Genomic DNA, 19,615 nt, shown 5'->3' with positions numbered 1-19,615 from the left:
ATACAGAATACAAATGCACACACAAACACACATTTGCCTGCCAATCCACATTCACAGGCACACATGCATGGCCACCATCACTCAACAAACAGTTGAGCACACACACTGGGGCTAAATGAGGGCTGCTGGCATCTCTTGCGGTGTTAGGAGCACTGGCGCGGCTCTTCCTCTTCGATTCTGAAAGCCGTATCTGTATGAGGAACAGCAAGCTGAAAAAGCAATTTGCTTTGTCACACAGAGACATGCCTGACTACACTGAATAATTGCACTGTAGCTCTGGAAAGAGCAGATCTCCTTTTATCTAATGAAGGCCTTAAGGGGAGGGAGGGAGGTGTGTGTGTGTGTGTAGGATAAGGTTAAGGAGCTGGTCCTAATGGTCGCCGGTGATAATGGCTGACCCTGGCCGCGACCCCACTCTCTGTCTCAGGGGGAGTTGGGATATGCAAAAAACACATTTCCATTTCATGTGTATAATTCACACTTTTATATGTGTGTGTGAAATGTGTGAAATAGGACAATTATAAGCACTCACTTAATTTTGATTTGCGTGTTTGTATTTGTGTGTGTGTGTGTGCGTGCGTGTGTGTGTGTGTGTGTGTGTGTGTGTGTGTGTGTGTGTGTGTGTGTGTGTGTGTGTGTGTGTGTGTGTGTGTGTGTGTTGTCTACAGGGCAATTATAAGCACTCACTTAATTTTGATTTGTGTGTTTGTATTTGTGTGTGTGTGTATGTGTGTGTGTGTGTGTGTGTGTGTGTGTGTGTGTGTGTGTGTGTGTGTGTGTGTGTGTGTGTGTGTGTGTGTGTGTGTGTGTGTGTGTGTGTGTGTGTGTGTGTGTGTGTGTGTGTGTGTGTGTGTGTGTGTGTGTAGGATAAGGGTTCAGGAGCTGGTCCATATAATGTGTGTGTGTGTGAACATAATCAAGAAAGAAGTGTGTAAAGGCAGATAAGGGAGCGAGTGAAGCGGAACCATTGTATCTGTTCCAATCACGATCATGTCCCTTGCTGCACCCTCTCCTCTCCACATGGTTGCATTGCAATATTTTTGATTCATCAAATCTGCATGTAGCCTCTGGGCCATGGCTGTCCAGTCGCAGGTTTGGAGAAGGGCCCTGATTCAATAATGCAAAAGTAGGCTGAAAAATAAAAGCCCTGGTGCGTGGCCTCAGACAGCTCCAGAGAAGTGCCGAGTCCACACTCCACACTCTGTGGTCTAGCTGCTTCCTGTGTGGAGGCATCCAGGCAGCCAGCCAGACAGACAGCCAGCCAGATAGCCAGACAGCCAGCCAGCCAGGCAGGTTCTGGAGCACCTGTAGACTGGGACAACACTTCAGATCCACAGAGGCCAGGGCAGAGATAGGAGACCCACAGAGGGCACACACCCACGAGGGGCTGCAGGGAGAGGTTAAAGACACTGTAAGACTGGGTCACTCTCAGTTGTACGGCCAGTGTTCTTCTCCTGGCTTCCAACAGGGGAGGCACATTTTGTTACTGTAATCACCAGCGTTTTAGCTCCAGGGCTGGAGAGGATGGACATTTTGTTACTGTAATCACCAGCGTTTTAGCTCCAGTGCTGAAGAGGAGGGACATTTTGTTACTGTAATCACCAGCGTTTTAGCTCCAGGGCTGGAGAGGAGGGACATTTTGTCACTGTAATCACCAGCGTTTTAGCTCCAGGGCCGGAGAGTAGGGACATTTTGTTACTGTAATCATCAGCATTTTAGCTCCAGGGCTGGAGAGTAGGGAGAGGGGGAGACAGAAGGAGCAAAGGCAGTATGTTCTCTTCTTATTCAGTCATGTCTGTGTGTTTAGGAGCAGGTTTGTGGATGGTGGCTGTAAAGCTGTAAATCGATTGTTCCGGGAGGAGCGTAAGTGAGCCGTCAGTGACAGTTTGGAGTATTTAACTTCATAATGAGGCTGAATGTGCAGCAGTTCACTGCTCCGCAGCTAAGCTGCTGTAATCGCTTCTATCTGCTTCATTATGTAAAAAACATCCCTTATCCTCCGTCTGTCACTCCCTCTCTCTACTCCCTCCCCTCCCCTCTCTCTACTCCCTCCCCTCCCCTCTCTCTACTCCCTCCCCTCCCCTCTCTCTACTCCCTCCCCTCCCCTCTCTCTACTCCCTCCCCTCCCCTCTCTCTACTCCCTCCCCTCCCCTCTCTCGCTCTCTCCATAGGCCCCCTGCAATGTAACCGGCACGGTGCACGGAACTGCAGTGTAGAATGAGAGAATGAGAAGAGGAGACGTGCTGGGAGGAACCAACCTGAAAGACAGCTGCTGCTGGCGGGTTTCAGTCCAAATGGCTGAGAGAGGGAGAATCCTGAGAGATGGAGCACTGAGAGATGGAGCACTGAGAGACGGAGCACTGAGAGACAGAGCACTGAGAGATGGAGCACTGAGAGACGGAGCACTGAGATACAGAGCACTGAGAGACAGAGCACTGAGAAACGGAGCACTGAGATACAGAGCACTGAGAGACGGAGCACTGAGAGACGGAGCACTGAGAGACAGAGCACTGAGAGACGGAGCACTGAGAGACAGAGCACTGAGAGACGGAGCACTGAGAGACGGAGCACTGAGAGACGGAGCACTGAGAGACGGAGCACTGAGAGACGGAGCACTGAGAGACAGAGCACTGAGAGACGGAGCACTGAGAGACGGAGCACTGAGATACAGAGCACTGAGAGACAGAGCACTGAGAGACGGAGCACTGAGAGACAGAGCACTGAGAGACGGAGCACTGAGAGACGGAGCACTGAGAGACGGAGCACTGAGAGACGGAGCACTGAGAGACGGAGCACTGAGAGACGGAGCACTGAGAGACGGAGCACTGAGAGACGGAGCACTGAGAGACGGAGCACTGAGAGACGGAGCACTGAGAGACGGAGCACTGAGAGGCGGAGCAGAGCACTGAGAGGCGGAGCACTGAGAGACGGAGCACTGAGAGGCGGAGCACTGAGAGGCGGAGCACTGAGAGGCGGAGCACTGAGAGACGGAGCACTGAGAGGCGGAGCACTGAGAGGCGGAGCACTGAGAGACGGAGCACTGAGAGACGGAGCACTGAGAGACGGAGCACTGAGAGACGGAGCACTGAGAGACGGAGCACTGAGAGACGGAGCACTGAGAGACGGAGCACTGAGAGGCGGAGCACTGAGAGACGGAGCACTGAGAGGCGGAGCACTGAGAGAGTGTATGTTAGAAGCAGGAACTCAGTGTTCTTGGTCCTGTGTGCTCTATATAGTAGCAGACAATGTAAGACTCACTCCTTCACCTTGCCCTTCCAAGGCCACTTATGTGACCTCACATCAATGGTTCATGTTCATACCTATGTATAGGCTGTGTGTGTAGGTGACATACATTATATGGACCAGCACACACACACACACACACACACACACACACACACACACACACACACACACACACACACACACACACACAGAGAGAAGGGTATGCATGCATGCGCTGGTTGAGAACCACACTGTCATGCGCAGGAACTCTGCTCTGAGCTGGGAGAGGAAAAAGCTTCAGATACATGACAAACCATGAGGCTACTGCTGTTTCAATGGAGCAGGGAAAAACAGGGGAGAAAAATGTCAACAACAATTAGCTGCTGGTTTCTGTTGCCGTGGGCGACATGGACTTTGGTTCCTACATGTTTCTCTCTTCCTGCATTTTGTATCATCTTTTCCTCCAATTAAACACAAGCACAGGCTACAGAGCACAACACAGGTAGCATCTCCCAGCTCTGCATATTCTGCAAGAATTTGTGTGTGTGTGTGTGTGTGTGTGTGTGTGTGTGTGTGTGTGTGTGTGTGTGTGTGTGTGTGTGTGTGTGTGTGTGTGTGTGTGTGTGTGTGTGTGTGTGTGTGTGTGTGTGTGTGTGTGTGTGTGTTTGTGTCTGGGATGTTTGAACTTGAGATGATGGACTGTTTGGCAGTCTGTGTCTCTCCACATTTCTCCATGTGTCTGGGAGGTAGATGGTAGAGGACAATGTTTGGTTTTGATCCATAGCAGCTTTGCTCTGACCAGAATTCTGTCTTGACTGGTCTGGGCTGGACTCGGAGACAAAGCATTACAGCACCACTGTATTACACCTCCCTGTGAACCTGGCGTGTCCTTACCCCGGTTTCTGTGGTAACGTGCAGGTAGTGCATGACAAACAGCCGAGGGGAATGTGTGAAACACCATGTTTAATTCTCTCTTCAGCCGGCCAATGAGAAATCCGTCTTTCACACCTTTCCCTTCCTGCCCCTTGCAGACCGCCATCGCTATGGCAACCAAGCACTCTATAACCTCCTGCCACAGAAGATTTTGGAGAGACTTATGGACTAATTTCAGGTGCATTCAAGTTAATATATCATACTCTGTATGTGAATATTATAATGGAACAACAGGTCTGATACGGCAGTACTCGATATTTGAGGAAAATAAATAAAATAAATAAATAAAATAAATAAATACACCCATTTTTCAATGGCTGTGTAGTAGGCACCCTAGAATACAGCCATAGATAGCGTGGCCATAGATAGTGTGACCTTGTTCAGCTCTTTACACTGCTGGTGTCACGATTTGCTAAGAGTTGTGGGTGGAATCAGGCGCAGAGAGCAGGTTCCAGTAATTTGTCAGTTTATTCTCCGGCGCACAAACAACGGTCAACACACAGGGCGAATACAATACCCAGCCCAAACACAGGACCAAAATAGTCCGGAGAATAAAACACACGAAAACCACCATATAACAGGATAACAAAAACAATCCCACACAAAACAAGGGCGGGACAACCTACTATATATAAGGACGCTAATTAAACTAAAATACACACAGGTGAAACTAATAAGACAAAACCAACAGACAAACAAAAAAGGGATCGGTAGTGCCTAGTAGGACTGTGACGACGACCGCCGAGCACAGGCCCGAACAGGCAGGGGAGCCAACTTCGGCGGAAGTCGTGGCAGCTGGGTGAGTTTCACCTTGACATAAAGGACACAACTCTGGAGCTGAAGAATATGGCCTCAAGAAAACAATTACTAGGTCTGTAAGGAAACAGTGTATGTTTTTACTGGCAATTTGAACTCAAGGGAAAATAGTAGAAGGGAGGTTTTGAATATCAATAATGTAACAGTGAACTGTTTTCCTTCAGAAGGTGTGTGTCTGTGCGTGTGTGTGTGGCTGGCATCACGAGGCCATGTTATGTTGCATCCTGTTGGCAGCAGGGTGACAGTAAATCCATGCCAAAGATTTGAGTTCTCCATCAGATTATCTTTACCCGCTTCATACCCATTGGAAAACGTAATAACGTTGATGGAACACTGGGGAAACTCTTAGCAGGCATATGGTTCTCTAGCTCCCATTGCGTAATGACTCCACAGTAGCCACATCACAATAGTGATTTAATATCAAAGGACAGACAGACTGATTCAGGGTTGGGATCAGTTCCGTTTTCCATTCAGTCAATTCCTGAATTCTCTCTCTGACACAGGAAAGCACAAATAAATCCCATTTTCATGTCTGTCCTTGTGCTCTGCTCTGCTCTCTCTCAATCTCTCTCTCTCTCGCTCTGTCTCTGTCACGCCCTGACCTTAGAGAGCCGTTTTATTTCTCTATTTGGTTAGGTTGGGGTGTGATTTGGGATGGGCATTCTATGTTGTGTATTTCTATGTTGGCCTGATATGGTTGTTTATTGTTGTCTCTGATTGTGGATCATATTTAGGCAGCTCTTTTTCCCACTTTCTGGTGTGGGATCTTGTCTACATTTATTGCCTGAGTGCACAACAGTAGTGTCACGGTTTGTTGTTTGTTGTTTTTGTTCAGTGAGTTTCGGTTTGTTAAAATGATGTGGAACTCTACTCACGCTGCGCCTTGGTCTCATCATTACGACGAGCGTGACAGAAGATCCCACCAAAAATGGGCCAAGCAGCGTGTACAGAAGGAGTGGACTTGGGAGGAGATCCTGGATGGAAAAGGACCCTGGACGCAGGCCGTGGAGTATCGCCGTCCTCGGGAGGAGATGGAGGCAGCGAAAGCGGAATGGTGACATTACGAGGAGTTATACCAACGAGGCAAGCACGAGAGGGGTGGGGGTACACGGGGAGATTGGCAGAGTCAGGGTTCAGACCTGAGCCAACTCCCTGTGCTTCCCATGGGGAGCGTGTGACCGGTCGGGAACGGTGTTATGCGGTGATGCGCACCATGACCGGGCTAGACTGGGCATCCAGCCAGGGCGGATGGTGCCGGCTCAGCGCTCCTGGCCTCCAGTATGCCTCCCCGGATCAGGATATCCTGCGCCGGCCCTGCGCACTGTGTCTCCGGTGCGTCTGCACAGCCCAGTGCGTCCTGTGCCAGCTCCCCCAGTCCGGAGCCTCCAGCGACGGTCTCCAGTCCGGAGCCTCCAGCGGCGGTGCCCAGTCCGGAGCCTCCAGCGGCGGTCCCCAGTCCGGAGCCTCCAGCGGCGGTCCCCAGTCCGGAGCCTCCAACGGCGGTCTCCAGTCCGGAGCCTCCAGCGGCGGTCCACAATCCGGGGTCTCCAGTGACAAGCTGCAGTCCAGAGCCTCCAGCGGTGGTTCCCAGTTCTGAGCCTCTGGAGATTATCCACGGTCCAGTTCCTCCGGCAACGATCTACGGTCCGGTCCCACAGAAGAGACGGGATCAGTGTAGGGAGCGGGGACTACGACCCGAGCCACCAACGAGGGTAGATGCCCACCCGGAACCTCCCCTATAGGTTCAGGTTTGCTGCCGGGAGTCGGCACCTTTTGGGGGGGGGGGGGTACTGTCACGTCATGACCTTAGAGAGACGTTTTATTTCTCTATTTGGTTAAGTCGGGGTGTGATTTGGGGTGGGCATTCCATGTTGTGTATTTCTATGTTGGCCTGATATGGTTCCCAATCAGAGACAGCTCTTTATTGTTGTCTCTGATTAGGGATCATATTTAGGCAGCCTTTTTTCCCACTTTCTGGTGTAGGATCTTGTCTAAATTTAGCTGCCTGAGTGCACAACAGTAGCTTCACGTTTCGTTTGGTTGTTGTTTATGTTCAGTGAGTTTTGTTTTATTAAAATTATGTGTAACTCTACTCACGCTGCGCCTTGATCTCATCATTACGACGAGCGTGACAGTCTCTCTCTGGAGATCTATAGACCTCTCCCTTACTGACTCAATTCTCTAGTTTCTTCACCTCCTTTCCAGCTTATAGTACAGTCCCTAACCCTTCCTTCTCCTGCTTCCGGTCATCCTTCTCATCCTCATAAGAGATTTTAAATTCTCCTCACTTTCCCATCATTTACAGATGATCAACTCCTAAAAATGTTAAATCTATGTAATGATATGGTTGGCAGCGCTGGTTCAGAACAAATAGGCCCACCTGGACTGCTGAGTTTTAATGCTTGAGACCCATGGTTGTTGAGACCTATCGTTATACACACACACACACACACACACACACACACACACACACACACACACACACACACACACACACACACACACACACACACACACACACACACACACACTCATAAACATGTTCACAGACAAAATTGACAAAATAACCATGATTCAAAATGAACATCAGAGGGTGATGCTATGGGTTAGTCATTTTAGACATATTCAAAGAGCATGAACCTTCTGGCCAGAGGGAGAGAAGGATAAAATGCTCATTTCAGCTCCGTATCTACTTCACAGAGTGCAGCAGAGCATGAGAGGGAGAGAGGGATGGGAAAAGAGGTGGAGAGACACAGGCTGACCGACCAGTTCTATGCCTGAGAGGACTTCAGACAACTGTTTTTTCCCTTCTCTTTTCTCTTGCCTTGCCTGGTCTGGCTTGGGGATAAAAAAGAAACACGCTGCCTCCTTGACAAATGGGTCATGTATTGTCTTCACCTCCCTCAGAAATATCCTCCAGCCCCCAGGACTGTGGATGGGGACAGGGGAGTGAGTGGAGAGATGGAGAGAGAGAAGAGAGCTTTAGATGAATGTGTTAATACAGTATATTTCCTCAGCATTGCCATTAGCCACTTTGCTGCTGCCACTATGACCACACTCAATGACTCAATGTCACTTTGACTCTCCCTTTCAGGCAGGAAGGAGCCTAAGCTATTATTCACAACCACATGCCATACTGTATGTATCCAGGGTCAGGCTGGAAGGAGAACTGTACCGTACCCTGATGGTACTGTTACTTGGATTCATGGGTAATTGGGTAATGACAAAGAGACGTAGTAACAATGACAGAGCTTCCTTGTGGTCTTTAATGCTCTGTTCTACTGTACACTCTCTCTCAATCACATTCTCTCTCCCTTTCTTTCTTTCTCTCTCTCTCTCTCTCTCTCTCTCTCTCTCTCTCTCTCTCTCTCTCTCTCTCTCTCAACCACAAGCTCTTTCCATGCCTCTGTGTGCTCCTGCTGGGTAAATGGAGGGGTGTGCACTGTGCATCTGAGGGCAACAGCAGCTCTGAGGAGGCCGGAACTCCAACTCTCCACTTTGTTGTAGGAGGGATGTCTTACACTGGTTTTACCCTATACAGTAACCTACTGTACCCTGTACATGGTACTCATAATGATAGGGATAATGTTCCACACACCATGTCATGTGTTGATATTGATGTATCATAAACAATTAGGGTTGGTGAAGAGGATACAGCATGTGCTAAGTGCAGTAGACTGCCAAGGTTCCAGCCCTATCATATGTAGTTAAGTAACACTTGAGCCATTCATAGGTAATTATAGGCAAGGACGTGAATTGGCTTGTTGTTGGATGTAACTTTGGAAAGCGGTGAAGAGCGGAGCGGGTTCTATTATTCATACCGTGTTCAAGATGGCCAGAGGCCACTAGCTCTGGCTGTCAAAAACTAGGAGAATCCGAAGCCCACCAGAGTCCTGATGCGCGCACACACACACACACACACACACACACACACACACACACACACACACACACACACACACACACACACACACACACACACACACACACACACACACACACACACACACACACACACACACACACAATTAGCAACATAATTAAAATATTTGCATGCTTATTTCTCTAAACCCCAATTCTGGGAAATCCATTCGAATTACATTGGCACCTTAATTTACGAATTAGAAGCGGGTGAGAGCTAAATTGATGGCATTATGTGGTTTTCACAATCACCATCCGGCTCTTACACAACGCAATATCAGCCCCAATCAGCGTTGGTGTGCAGATAACAAGGAAGTCGATTATGACAATGCCTTCCGTTAAATGTCACCCTTCTCTCGCGTTCCGTGTATCTGTCATTCTACTGAAAATCCATACAGAGTAGCAAACAACACAGTCTAGTCAATGAAGCCCCCTCTCCCCTCTCTCTCTTTCTCTCTCTCTCTCTCTCTCTCTCTCTCTCTCTCTCTCTCTCTCTCTCTCTCTCTCTCTCTCCCGCACACTTTCTCACTCTCACGCACACATGCACACACGGGCGAGCTGGGCTGCAGCAGAGTGGTACTTCTTTGAATCAGTTGCCAACGCATCGATGTGCTGCTCCTAGCGTCGTCACATTGCAAGCACAGAAGTCACCTTCCAACCTCTGCGACTTTCTGCCCCTGCCATTAGCTACTATACCATTGAGTCCCGTGTTCATTTACAGGTTAAAGGCATTGCTCTTTTCTAACAAACATATCGTGCGTGAAATATTTTGGATTTGATTCAGCGTTCACTGGCAAAAATCTGCGGTCCACTGATCTGTGTTGGTCATAAGGAGGAGGCGCAAGTCCAAACCGCACATCGCTGATCATTGTAGCCTTCCGAGCTAGAGGGCTACTCTGCGTCCGTGTGTGGAATTAACCCAGCGCACAGACTGGCTGGTGATGAGGTTCGTCGTGTACACTCGACAGAGCATTGACAGAAACCCTCTCGAGCTGAAGAAACCGCCCCAATAAGGACACAGGCAAGAGGGGAAGAGCAACAGAGGAGCTGGTGTCGGCTGGAACGCTGTCATTTCGGCAAGAATGCATCTCTTCAGTGCTATGTTCCTACTAGTGATGTTAGCTGCCATGCCCTGTGAGGTAAGAACACGCGTACATCTCATATTTAAAGTGCTCTTTATTTGTTAACGTTGTATAAATGCCGCCCATTGGGGGTACAGAATACATATTCGAGGACTTGCTTGTGTCTATCAGACATATGCCAATGTGCTTAAAATCAATACTTGAGCAAGTGTGAAGAAAATCATGTTTAGTGGAATGAGTGTGAAATACACAAATGTGTTAGTGCGAACGTGCCACACAATGACTCCAAATATGATTTTAGATGATTCCTCTGTATTATTATGATTCTCCAGTCGTAAGGAAAATGTGTAGTCAAATCTCACATCTGCGGCCGTCTGGCCTGGAATACAGCAGCTTGGATTCAGAGGGGCAGGACAGAGAGAAAGTTGAGAGAGGAAGCGACAGAAAGGCTCTGGGGCTTCTCTGAGCAACAGAAGTCTATATTATGCCGGCACTGTACATCACGCTCGAGCGAGCTTCTGCACAATCCATGTGTGATTTGCGAATGTGTGGACACACGTGTCAGGTTCAGTGTTAGTAAGAGGATTGTAATGAGTGCTTTTCTAATGCCCCTTCAAACGCTAACCCATGTTCCCTGGTGAGTGTAGATATCTGTAGGCCTATGTCCTGGAGTCATGTATTTGCGGCTACGTTGGACCAGAGAATCACTAAGCACAGACCTTTCCATGAAACGATGAGCTCTGAAGTGACAGTTGTAAATTGAAGTGAAGGAAGGTAAATTATCTGACGCAGAAAACATTTGAAAGTCCAAGAGACGTGAATAATTTGTTATTGCGTCTTCAGCTGTCAGACAAAATAAGTTCTAGAACATGTTTACATGCTTTATTCAAAAGTAAAATATTTAAAAAGGTGGACATTTCAAAAAGATGTCTGCTCTAACTGATACTGTAGGTCATTTAAAAAAAAAGTTCCGTTCGATTTGACGTTGAAGTCAATGCGGCCTGTTTCAGCACCATGGACAGCGCTTCAGTGCCTTTGCCTAAAAACAGGGTTAGTGCTATTCGGTAAACCTCGGGTTGATCCTTAACCCCAACCCTTAACCCTTAATCTTAATGATAACCCCTACCTAACACTAATAGTTGGGACTTCCCAGGGATCCTGGGTTTTAGTTGGGACTTACCAAGGATCCCAGTTGTAGTGTGTAACAGTTTCCAAACCCTTTGTTTTCTTCTCACAATCACCAGGTAACACATTAATGGTCAATAATAAATCTTGGGATGGACCTTGAAATAATATTCTCTGGCATGCCAGCCCTGACCCCCAAGTGTAGAATGTTATGTGCATCGTTTTGCTGAATAGATATGCCCCCTGGGAGTATCCTGACAATCACTCATGTTTGGGCAGGATTGATCAAATATCTTTTGAACCCCCAAGAATGTTCTGAGAACGATATGACTGTGTTAACCATATTGATCAATAGCTGTAGATTTATACAGTATTCTGACTGTGTGCAAACCATGTAATGAAAATGTCTGCTGCAGTTCATTTCTAATACACAGTAGCACTGAGAGAACATCCTGCTCTCCAGAATGAGTATGTTGTCTACTACTGAAGTGTGCCATGTTTACTGCCATGTCTACGTGCTGCGTTGAGACTTGAGCTGACCTTTTCCCAGAAATGGATCCGATGCTACCTGTCCTGGGGCCATGCTCCTTTCAAACGGTGGCGGTGACAATGAGACCCTACTGAGAGGAGCAGGTGGTGCTGTCAGTGACAGGAATGAATGTGAAGAGCACAGCCAGTGGTATCTCAGTGTAACACAAGACTTCATCTCTGTCCTCGTGCTCTCTCTCTGTCTGTCTGTCTGTCTGTATGTCTGTCTGTCTGTCTGTGTGTGTGTGTGACCTACTGATGGAGAACTCGGTCCTGTTCACTAGTGACAAAACGTTTAGAAAGAGACTGAAATGGGGACCTACTACCTGGACCTGTCCTAATTTCCTTTGGAAAAATATTTTGCTATGTTATGCCCCCCAGTACTTAGGAAACCCCTGGTTTGCTTATCATATGAAACCACCTGCGGAGAGACTTATTTAGCCGTCTGTTTCGTCTGTCTAGCGCTGACGCTCATTGGCGTCACAGGGCAGGAGACAGTAGGCAGGTGAGCACCCAACCATAAGGCATAAGGACCAAGCCTCCTGGGAGGCGCAGTGGTTAAGGGCGCTGTATTGCAGCTCCAGCTGTGCCACCAGAGACTCTGGGTTTGCGCCCAGGCTCTGTCGTAACTGGCCGCAACCGGGAGGCCCGTGGGGCGACGCACAATTGGCCTAGCGTCGTCCGGGTTAGGGAGGGTTTGGCTGGTAGGGATATCCATGTCTCATTGCGCACCAGCAACTCCTGTGGCGGGCAGGGCGCAGTGCGCGCTAACCAAGGTTGCCAGGTGCACAGTGTTTTCTCCGACCATTGGTGCGGCTGGCTCCCGGGTTGGATGCGCGCTGTGTTAAGAAGCAGTGCGGTTGGCTTGTGTATCGGAGGACGCATGACTTTCAACCTTCGTCTCTCCCGAGCCCGTACGGGAGTTGTAGCGATGAGACAAGATAGTAGCTACTAACAATTGGATACCACGAAATTGGGGCATAAGGACCTGACGATGTGTGTGTCCCAGACTTACTCTCAGGAGATACAATCATCTCTCTATCAGTGGAACTGTTTCCCCGCCTCCAATGGCTCATAATTGGCCTTGGGGGACAATTTGTTGTAAGTGTTTACATTAAATATTTATCAACCCTACAGAGGGAAAAAAATATGGCGCCACCCATTTCCCTAACGTAGCCTAGCTCTGCAGACATAAAGAATTTATTAACTCTTCTGGCCATATCTTCCGACTGATAGGACGTCTCTCTACACTGCAGGAGTTTGGATATCTCACTCATATGTACACATCTTCTCCACACACAGTCTGGACACGGGCCCTACATTAAATATGCACTATGCTTTAATGAGACACATGCACTCGCTGGCATGTGTTTGTTAAGTACCCACAATACCCCAGGAGTCCTGACAGCCAGTGATACAGACGGACACCTACTCGACCTTGGCGCCACCTCTGTATGTACGCCGTTGTTATGGGGTATGTTACATCACAAGACGACTGACCCCATGCATGCACTTTGCAAATGTGCGTCTGTGTAGCAGTTCATATTTATGCATGATAATCTTTGAATTATACTTGTGGGCTGAGCAGAGAATACATGTGTACTTCAGGAGATAAAATCGATTGTAATTTCGCTGTTTAGAGAAAATTTCACAGCCTTGAAATATAATTGAAAATGACAGCACAATACATACATATTTAAGGTTTATTTTAAATTGGACACATTTGCAGCTAAAAGCTGAATTCCAGCATACATAGGTCTACGTAAGTAAATCAAACAAAACATGTGAGATGCAGTCCACAATATCACAGTTAAGGCACCACACCCTAATAGGGTCATGTTTTCCCTTATTCATATCACAATGAACTTCTACCATTTCAATAAAAACACCAATTTACATTTCTTTGTGTGTTACAACATTTCTGAAATATTGTATTAAAATATGCAAACTGAGGCAATATCTAATTAGATCTGCTCATATTTCCAGGACTGGACATTGAGCAGATTGTGGATATATACACTTTTTAAATTCTTTCTATTAAGTAAATTACTAAACCATGTGGGTAAAAAGCATTTTTGGTGAAAAAGAAAGAAACGTTATCTAAAATCTACATTTGACAACATATGAACAATTCCCTCTGTACAAGTCTGAGGAATATATCTCAGTATAACCACACACCATTTGGTGAATGCAGGTGCACCTAAAGCTGAGATTAATTAACGCTGAGATGAATTACTTAGCGTGTGGAAAGAGTCTGACTTTCAGGAAATGGTAGTTCAAGAGAAGTACAAGGAATGTATTCTACTAATCACCAAACACCTACTGAGAACGAATCATGATCTCTTCAAAGTAAGTTACTACATGTAAAAAAGTTTAGAACAGAGTTCCTCTGTCCAGTGTCTGTGTTCTTTTTCCCATCTTAATATTTTCTTTTTATTGGCCAGTCTGAGATATGGCTTTTTCTTTGCAACTCTGCCTAGAAGGCCAGCATCCCAGAGTCGCCTCTTCACTGTTGACGTTGAGACTGGTGTTTTGTGGGTACTATTTAATGAAGCTGCCAGTTGAGGACTTGTGAGGCGTCTGTTTCTCAAACTAGACACTCTAATGTACTTGTCCTTTTGCTCAGTTGTGCACCGGGGCCTCCCACTCCACTTTATATTTTGGTTAGAGCCAGTTTGCATTATTCTATGAAGGGAGTAGTACACAGCGTTGTACGAAATCTTCAGTTTCTTGGCAATTTCTCGCATGGAAGAGCCTACAAGAATAGATTGACACGTTTCAGAAGAAAGTTCTTTGTTTCTGGCTATTTTGAGCCTGTAATCGAGCCCACAATTGCTGATGCTCCAGATACTCAACTAGTCTAAAGAAAGACAGTTTTATTGATTCTTTAATCAACACAACAGTTTTCAGCTGTGCTAACATAATTGCAAAAGGGTTTTCTAATTATCAATTAGCCTTTTAAAATGATAAACTTGGAAAGCTAACACAACGTGCTATTGGAACACAGAAGTGATGGTTGCTGACAATGGGCCTCTGCAAGCCTATGTGAATATTCCATAAAAAATCAGCCGTTTCCAGCTACAATAGTCATTTACAACATTAACAATGTCTACAATTTGATGTTATTTAAATGGACAATTTCTGATCAATTTGATGTTAATTTAATGGACAAAAAAAAATATTTGAAAAACAAGGACATTTCTAAGTGACCCCAAACTTTTGAATGGTATTGTATCAGTTGATGGAAACATTTCATTTCAACATGTGGTGCCTCACCTTAAGCAGCATTAAGCAGTCTCACAAAGTACGCCATAGGGCTGTTGTAGTACCTGTCAGGCAGAGTAGGGGGGCGGTTCAGTTTGTGACTGGATCGGGTAGATCTGCCACTGACATGGCCTCTTGTCTGAGGCAGCCATTTGTTGTAATCCTAGAATTTTTCAAGCTTCTAGGCAAAGGTTCTGGAAAGGTGGTTGCGGCGGGACTGCAAGGACAGGTCATTGCATCCAGAGTCGTAGGAGGTGTAGGTGGGGCCCATGATGATTTTGGTTGCATGTCATTGGATGTTCTCCAGTTGGTTGTGTTGGTGGGCTGTGAGTCCTGGGTGCCATACTGGAGCGTCGTACTGCAGCACTGAATGGACAATGCAGGTGTATACTGTCAGAAGGCCTCAGAAGGCCATTGAAGTGGCAAAGATGGTTCATCATGAAAAGCCTTTGGTGGAGATGTGGAGAAGTGTTTGTCCCATTTTAGGTTTATTATTATTATTATTATTTTTAAATGTTGTCCTTATTGTAGGTTAGCTTGGAATGTCACACCAGGCGCTTTGGCGCTGGACACCAACTCAAGTGTGTGGCCGAATATGGATAATGGCGGACGTGGGTCAGGATTGTGACATGTTTCCATGTAAAAATGTCAATTTATATAATAATGGGAATATTTTCTCAATTCTATTTAATATTATGTAAATACTTTGTTATAATTTGAATGGTTATTTGATTTGCTAAATATCTAATGTGTTTTTAAAACAGGTACTTTGATGGAGACGTTTTTACATCAAAATGCCTCTCTTAAAGATGCCAATGTTACCAGGTATCTGAGCAGAGCTCACTTTTCAACCTACTTTCATTATCTCCAGCACAATACCAGTGTCTACATACAGTGGGGCAAAAAAGTATTTAGTCAGACACCAATTGTGCAAGTTCTCCCACTTAAAAATATGAGAGAGGCCTGTAATTTTCATCATAGGTACACTGAGAGACAAAATGAGAGAAAAGAAATCCAGAAAATCACATTTTTAATGAATTTATTTGCAAATTATGGTGGAAAATAAGTGTTTGGTCAACAACAAAAGTTTATCTCAATACTTTGTTATATACCCTTTGTTAGCAATGACCGAGGTCAAACGTTTTCTGTAAGTATTCACAAGGATTTCACACACTGTTGCTGGTATTTTAGCCCATTCCTCCATGCAGATCTCCTCTAGAGCAGTGATGTTTTGGGGCTGTTGCTGGGCAACACGGACTTTCAACTCCCTCCAAAGATTTTCTATGGGGTTGAGGTCTGGAGACTGGCTAGGCCACTCCAGGACCTTGACATGCTTCTTACGAAGCCACTCCTTTTTATTGCCCGCACAGTGTGTTTGGGATCATTGTCAGGCTGAAAGACCCAGCCACGTTTCATCTTCAATGCCCTTGCTGAAAAAAAGTTATATTTTGGTTTCATCTGACCATATGACAATCTTCTTCTGGATCATCCAAATGCTCTCTAGCAAACTTCAGACGGGCCTGGACATGTACTGGCTTAAGCAGGGGGACACGTCTGGCACTGCAGGATTTGAGTCCCTGGCGGCATAGTGTGTTACTGATGGTAGGCTTTGTTACTTTGGTCCCAGCTTCCTGCAGGTCATTCACTGGGTCACCCCGTGTGGTTCTGGGATTTTTGCTCACCGTTCTTGTGATCATTTTGACCCCACGGGGTGAGATCTTGCGTGGAGCCCCAGATCGAGGGAGATTATCAGTGGTCTTGTATGTCTTCCTTTTCCTAATATTTGCTCCCACTGTTGATTTCTTCAAACCAAGCTGCTTACCAATTGCAGAAATCAGTCTTCCCAGCCTGGTGCAGGTCTACAATTTAGTTTCTGGTGTCCTTTGACAGCTCTTTGGTCTTGGCCATAGTGGAGTTTGGAGTGGGACTGTTTGAGGTTGTGGACAGGTATCTTTTATACTGATAACAAGTTCAAACAGGTGTCATTAATACAGGTAACGAGTGGAGGACAGAGGAGCCTCTTAAAGAAGAAGTTACAGGTCTGTGAGAGCCAGAAATCTTGCTTGTTTGTAGGTGACCAAATACTTATTTTCCACCATAATTTGCAAATAAATTCCATAAAAATCCTACAATGTGATTTTCTGGATTTTTTCCCTTAATTTTGTCTGTCATAGTTGAAGTGTACCTATGATGAAAATTACAGGCCTCTCATCTTTTTAAGTGGGAACTTGCACAATTGGTGGCTGACTAAATACTTTTTTGCCCCACTGTATGTGAAAACAGAGCGTTTTGTACAAAAATATTTAAAGTTCTATTCGATAACATCATTAAAAAAAGTGATTTTCAAACAATAGGAGATTCGTGGTGACGTGGGGCGCAAGGACATACAGTACCGTCCCTCTGGCTAGAAACTCTTATCATTTAAAAAAATACTTTTAATCGGACCCTGTGAAGTCACAGAGAATCATGTTTTTGTGACCTTATCTTTTTATCCACAGACATTAGAAACACACACGTAGAAATGTAGGTGCTGGAGATAATGAATATTGTAACGTGGATGCTGGGAGTCAAGAAGCAGGTGGTACGTTTAGTTTAACAAGAAACATGGAACGATCCAACGTAGGCGTAGCGTCTTGAAATGAACAAAACCACACTACCTAAGGAAAGAACCTAAGGGAGTGCCAGATTAAGGGGAGGTAATGGAGTCTAGGTGTGCCTAATGAAGCGCAGGTGCACGTGATGATGGTTCCCAGGACTGGTGGTTAGTACACCAGCGGATGCCGAAGGGGAGGAGCAGGAGTAGACGTGACAAATATGAGGTTGAAAAGTGGCCATTTTCTGCCATTTCCTGGTTGCTAAAATTCGAGTTGTTTGGCCAATTTCAGTTTATGTAACAAAACAAGCAATGGATAGTATAGAGAATCATTGTACCATCTAAACTGTTGGGAAATATAGTTTAAAACAAAAAATATTGTGTATTCAACTGTTTGAAACTTATGTACAAAATGTAAAGTAAAACTAAACTTAAGAACGGGAAGCATAGAAATAGTGTGCCTAGAACTTATATATCACTATTTAGACTGGCTTTCAATGAGAATGACGGATCTATAAATCATATTTCTATGTGAATTTGGTCAGGTCTTCCAAAAAGTTACATATTACAGCATTAAGGCAGCAGCCATGATTTATGTTCCTATAGGTAATGCAGGTTTATGAATCATTTCGATAACTATAGGTAAATGCAGGTTTAGGGATAATTTCAGTAGCGAGAGGCAATGAGTTTTAGCATAGTTTCTGTACCTAAAGGTAATGTTGGTATAAGAATCATATGTTTCTAGAGGCAATGCAGGTTTAAGGATCACTTCTGTTTCTAGAGGTAATGCAGGTTTAGGGATAATTTCATTAGCTAGAGTTAATGCAGGTTTAGGGATCATTTCAGTAGCTTGAGTTAATGCAGGTTTAGGGATCATTTCAGTAGCTTGAGTTAATGCAGGTTTAGGGATCATTTCAGTATCTTGAGTTAATGGAGGTTTAGGGATAATTTCAGTAGCTAGTTAATGCAGGTTTGGTGAAAATTTCAGTAGCTTGAGTTAATGCAGGCTTAGGGATAATTTCAGTAGCTAGAGTCAATGCAGGTTTTCAAGATCATTTCAGTAAATCAAATCAAATGTATTTATATAGCCCTTCGTACATCAGCTGATATCTCTAAGTGCTGTACAGAAACCCAGCCTAAAACCCCAAACAGCAAGCAATGCAGGTGTAGAAGCACGGTGGCTAGGAAAAACTCCCTAGAAAGGTCAAAACCTAGGAAGAAACCTAGAGAGGAACCAGGCTATGAGGGGTGGCCAGTCCTCTTCTGGCTGTGCCGGGTGGAAATTATAACAGAACATGGCCAAGATGTTCAAATGTTCATAAATGACCAGCATGGTCAAATAATAATAATCACAGTAGTTGTTGAGGGTCCAGCAAGTCAGCACCTCAGGAATAAATGTCAGTTGGCTTTTCATAGCCGATCATTAAGAGTATCTCTACCATTCCTACAACTCTCTAGAGAGTTGAAATCAGCAGGTCTGGGACAGATAGGACATCCGGTGAACAGGTCAGGATTCCATAGCCGCAGGCAGACCAGTTAAAACTGGAGCAGCAGCACGGCCAGGTGGAATGGGGACAGCAAGGAGTCATCATGCCAGGTAGTCCTGGGGCTTGGTCCTAGGGCTCAGGTCCTCCGAGAGAAAGAGAGAATTAGAGAGAGCATACTTAAATTCACACAGGACACCGGATAAGACAGGAGAAGTACTCAAGATATAACAAACTGACCCTAGCCCCCCGACACAAACTACTGCAGCATAAATACTGGAGGCTGAGCCAGAACGGGGTCAGGAGATACTGTGGCCCCATCCAATGATACCCCCGGACAGGGCCAAACAGGAAGGATATAACCCCACCCACTTTGCCAAAGCACAACCCCCACACCACTAGAGGGATCTCTTCAACCACCAACTTACCATCCTGAGACAAGGCCGAGTATAGCCCACAAAGATCTCCGCCACGGCACAACCCAAAGGGGGGCGCCAACCCAGACAGGAAGATCACGTCAGTGACTCAACCCACTCAAGTGACGCACCGATCCTAGCGACGGCATGAAAGAGCACCAGTAAGCCAGTGACTCAGCCCCTGTGATAGGGTTAGAGGCAGAGAATCCCAGTGGAGAGAGGGGAATC

General features: G+C 46.0%; 1 protein-coding gene across 1 annotated transcript in view; it reads left to right on the top strand.

Annotated features, from left to right (window-relative positions):
* Positions 1-9,492: 9,492 nt before the first annotated feature.
* olfm2a (olfactomedin 2a) overlaps positions 9,493-19,615 on the top strand; it is a 124,205-nt gene continuing 114,082 nt past the window's right edge. Inside the window, exon 1 of the mRNA XM_064986281.1 lies at positions 9,493-10,034. Coding sequence (XP_064842353.1) covers positions 9,978-10,034 — 57 coding nt within the window. The 5' untranslated portion in view covers positions 9,493-9,977. The remainder of the gene's footprint in view (positions 10,035-19,615) is intronic.

Source organism: Oncorhynchus masou, chromosome 14 (genome assembly GCF_036934945.1).
Source record: "Oncorhynchus masou masou isolate Uvic2021 chromosome 14, UVic_Omas_1.1, whole genome shotgun sequence".
NCBI classification, from domain to species: domain Eukaryota; kingdom Metazoa; phylum Chordata; class Actinopteri; order Salmoniformes; family Salmonidae; genus Oncorhynchus; species Oncorhynchus masou.
Note: the sequence above shows the minus strand (reverse complement) of the source record. Positions and strands in the feature narration are given on the sequence as shown.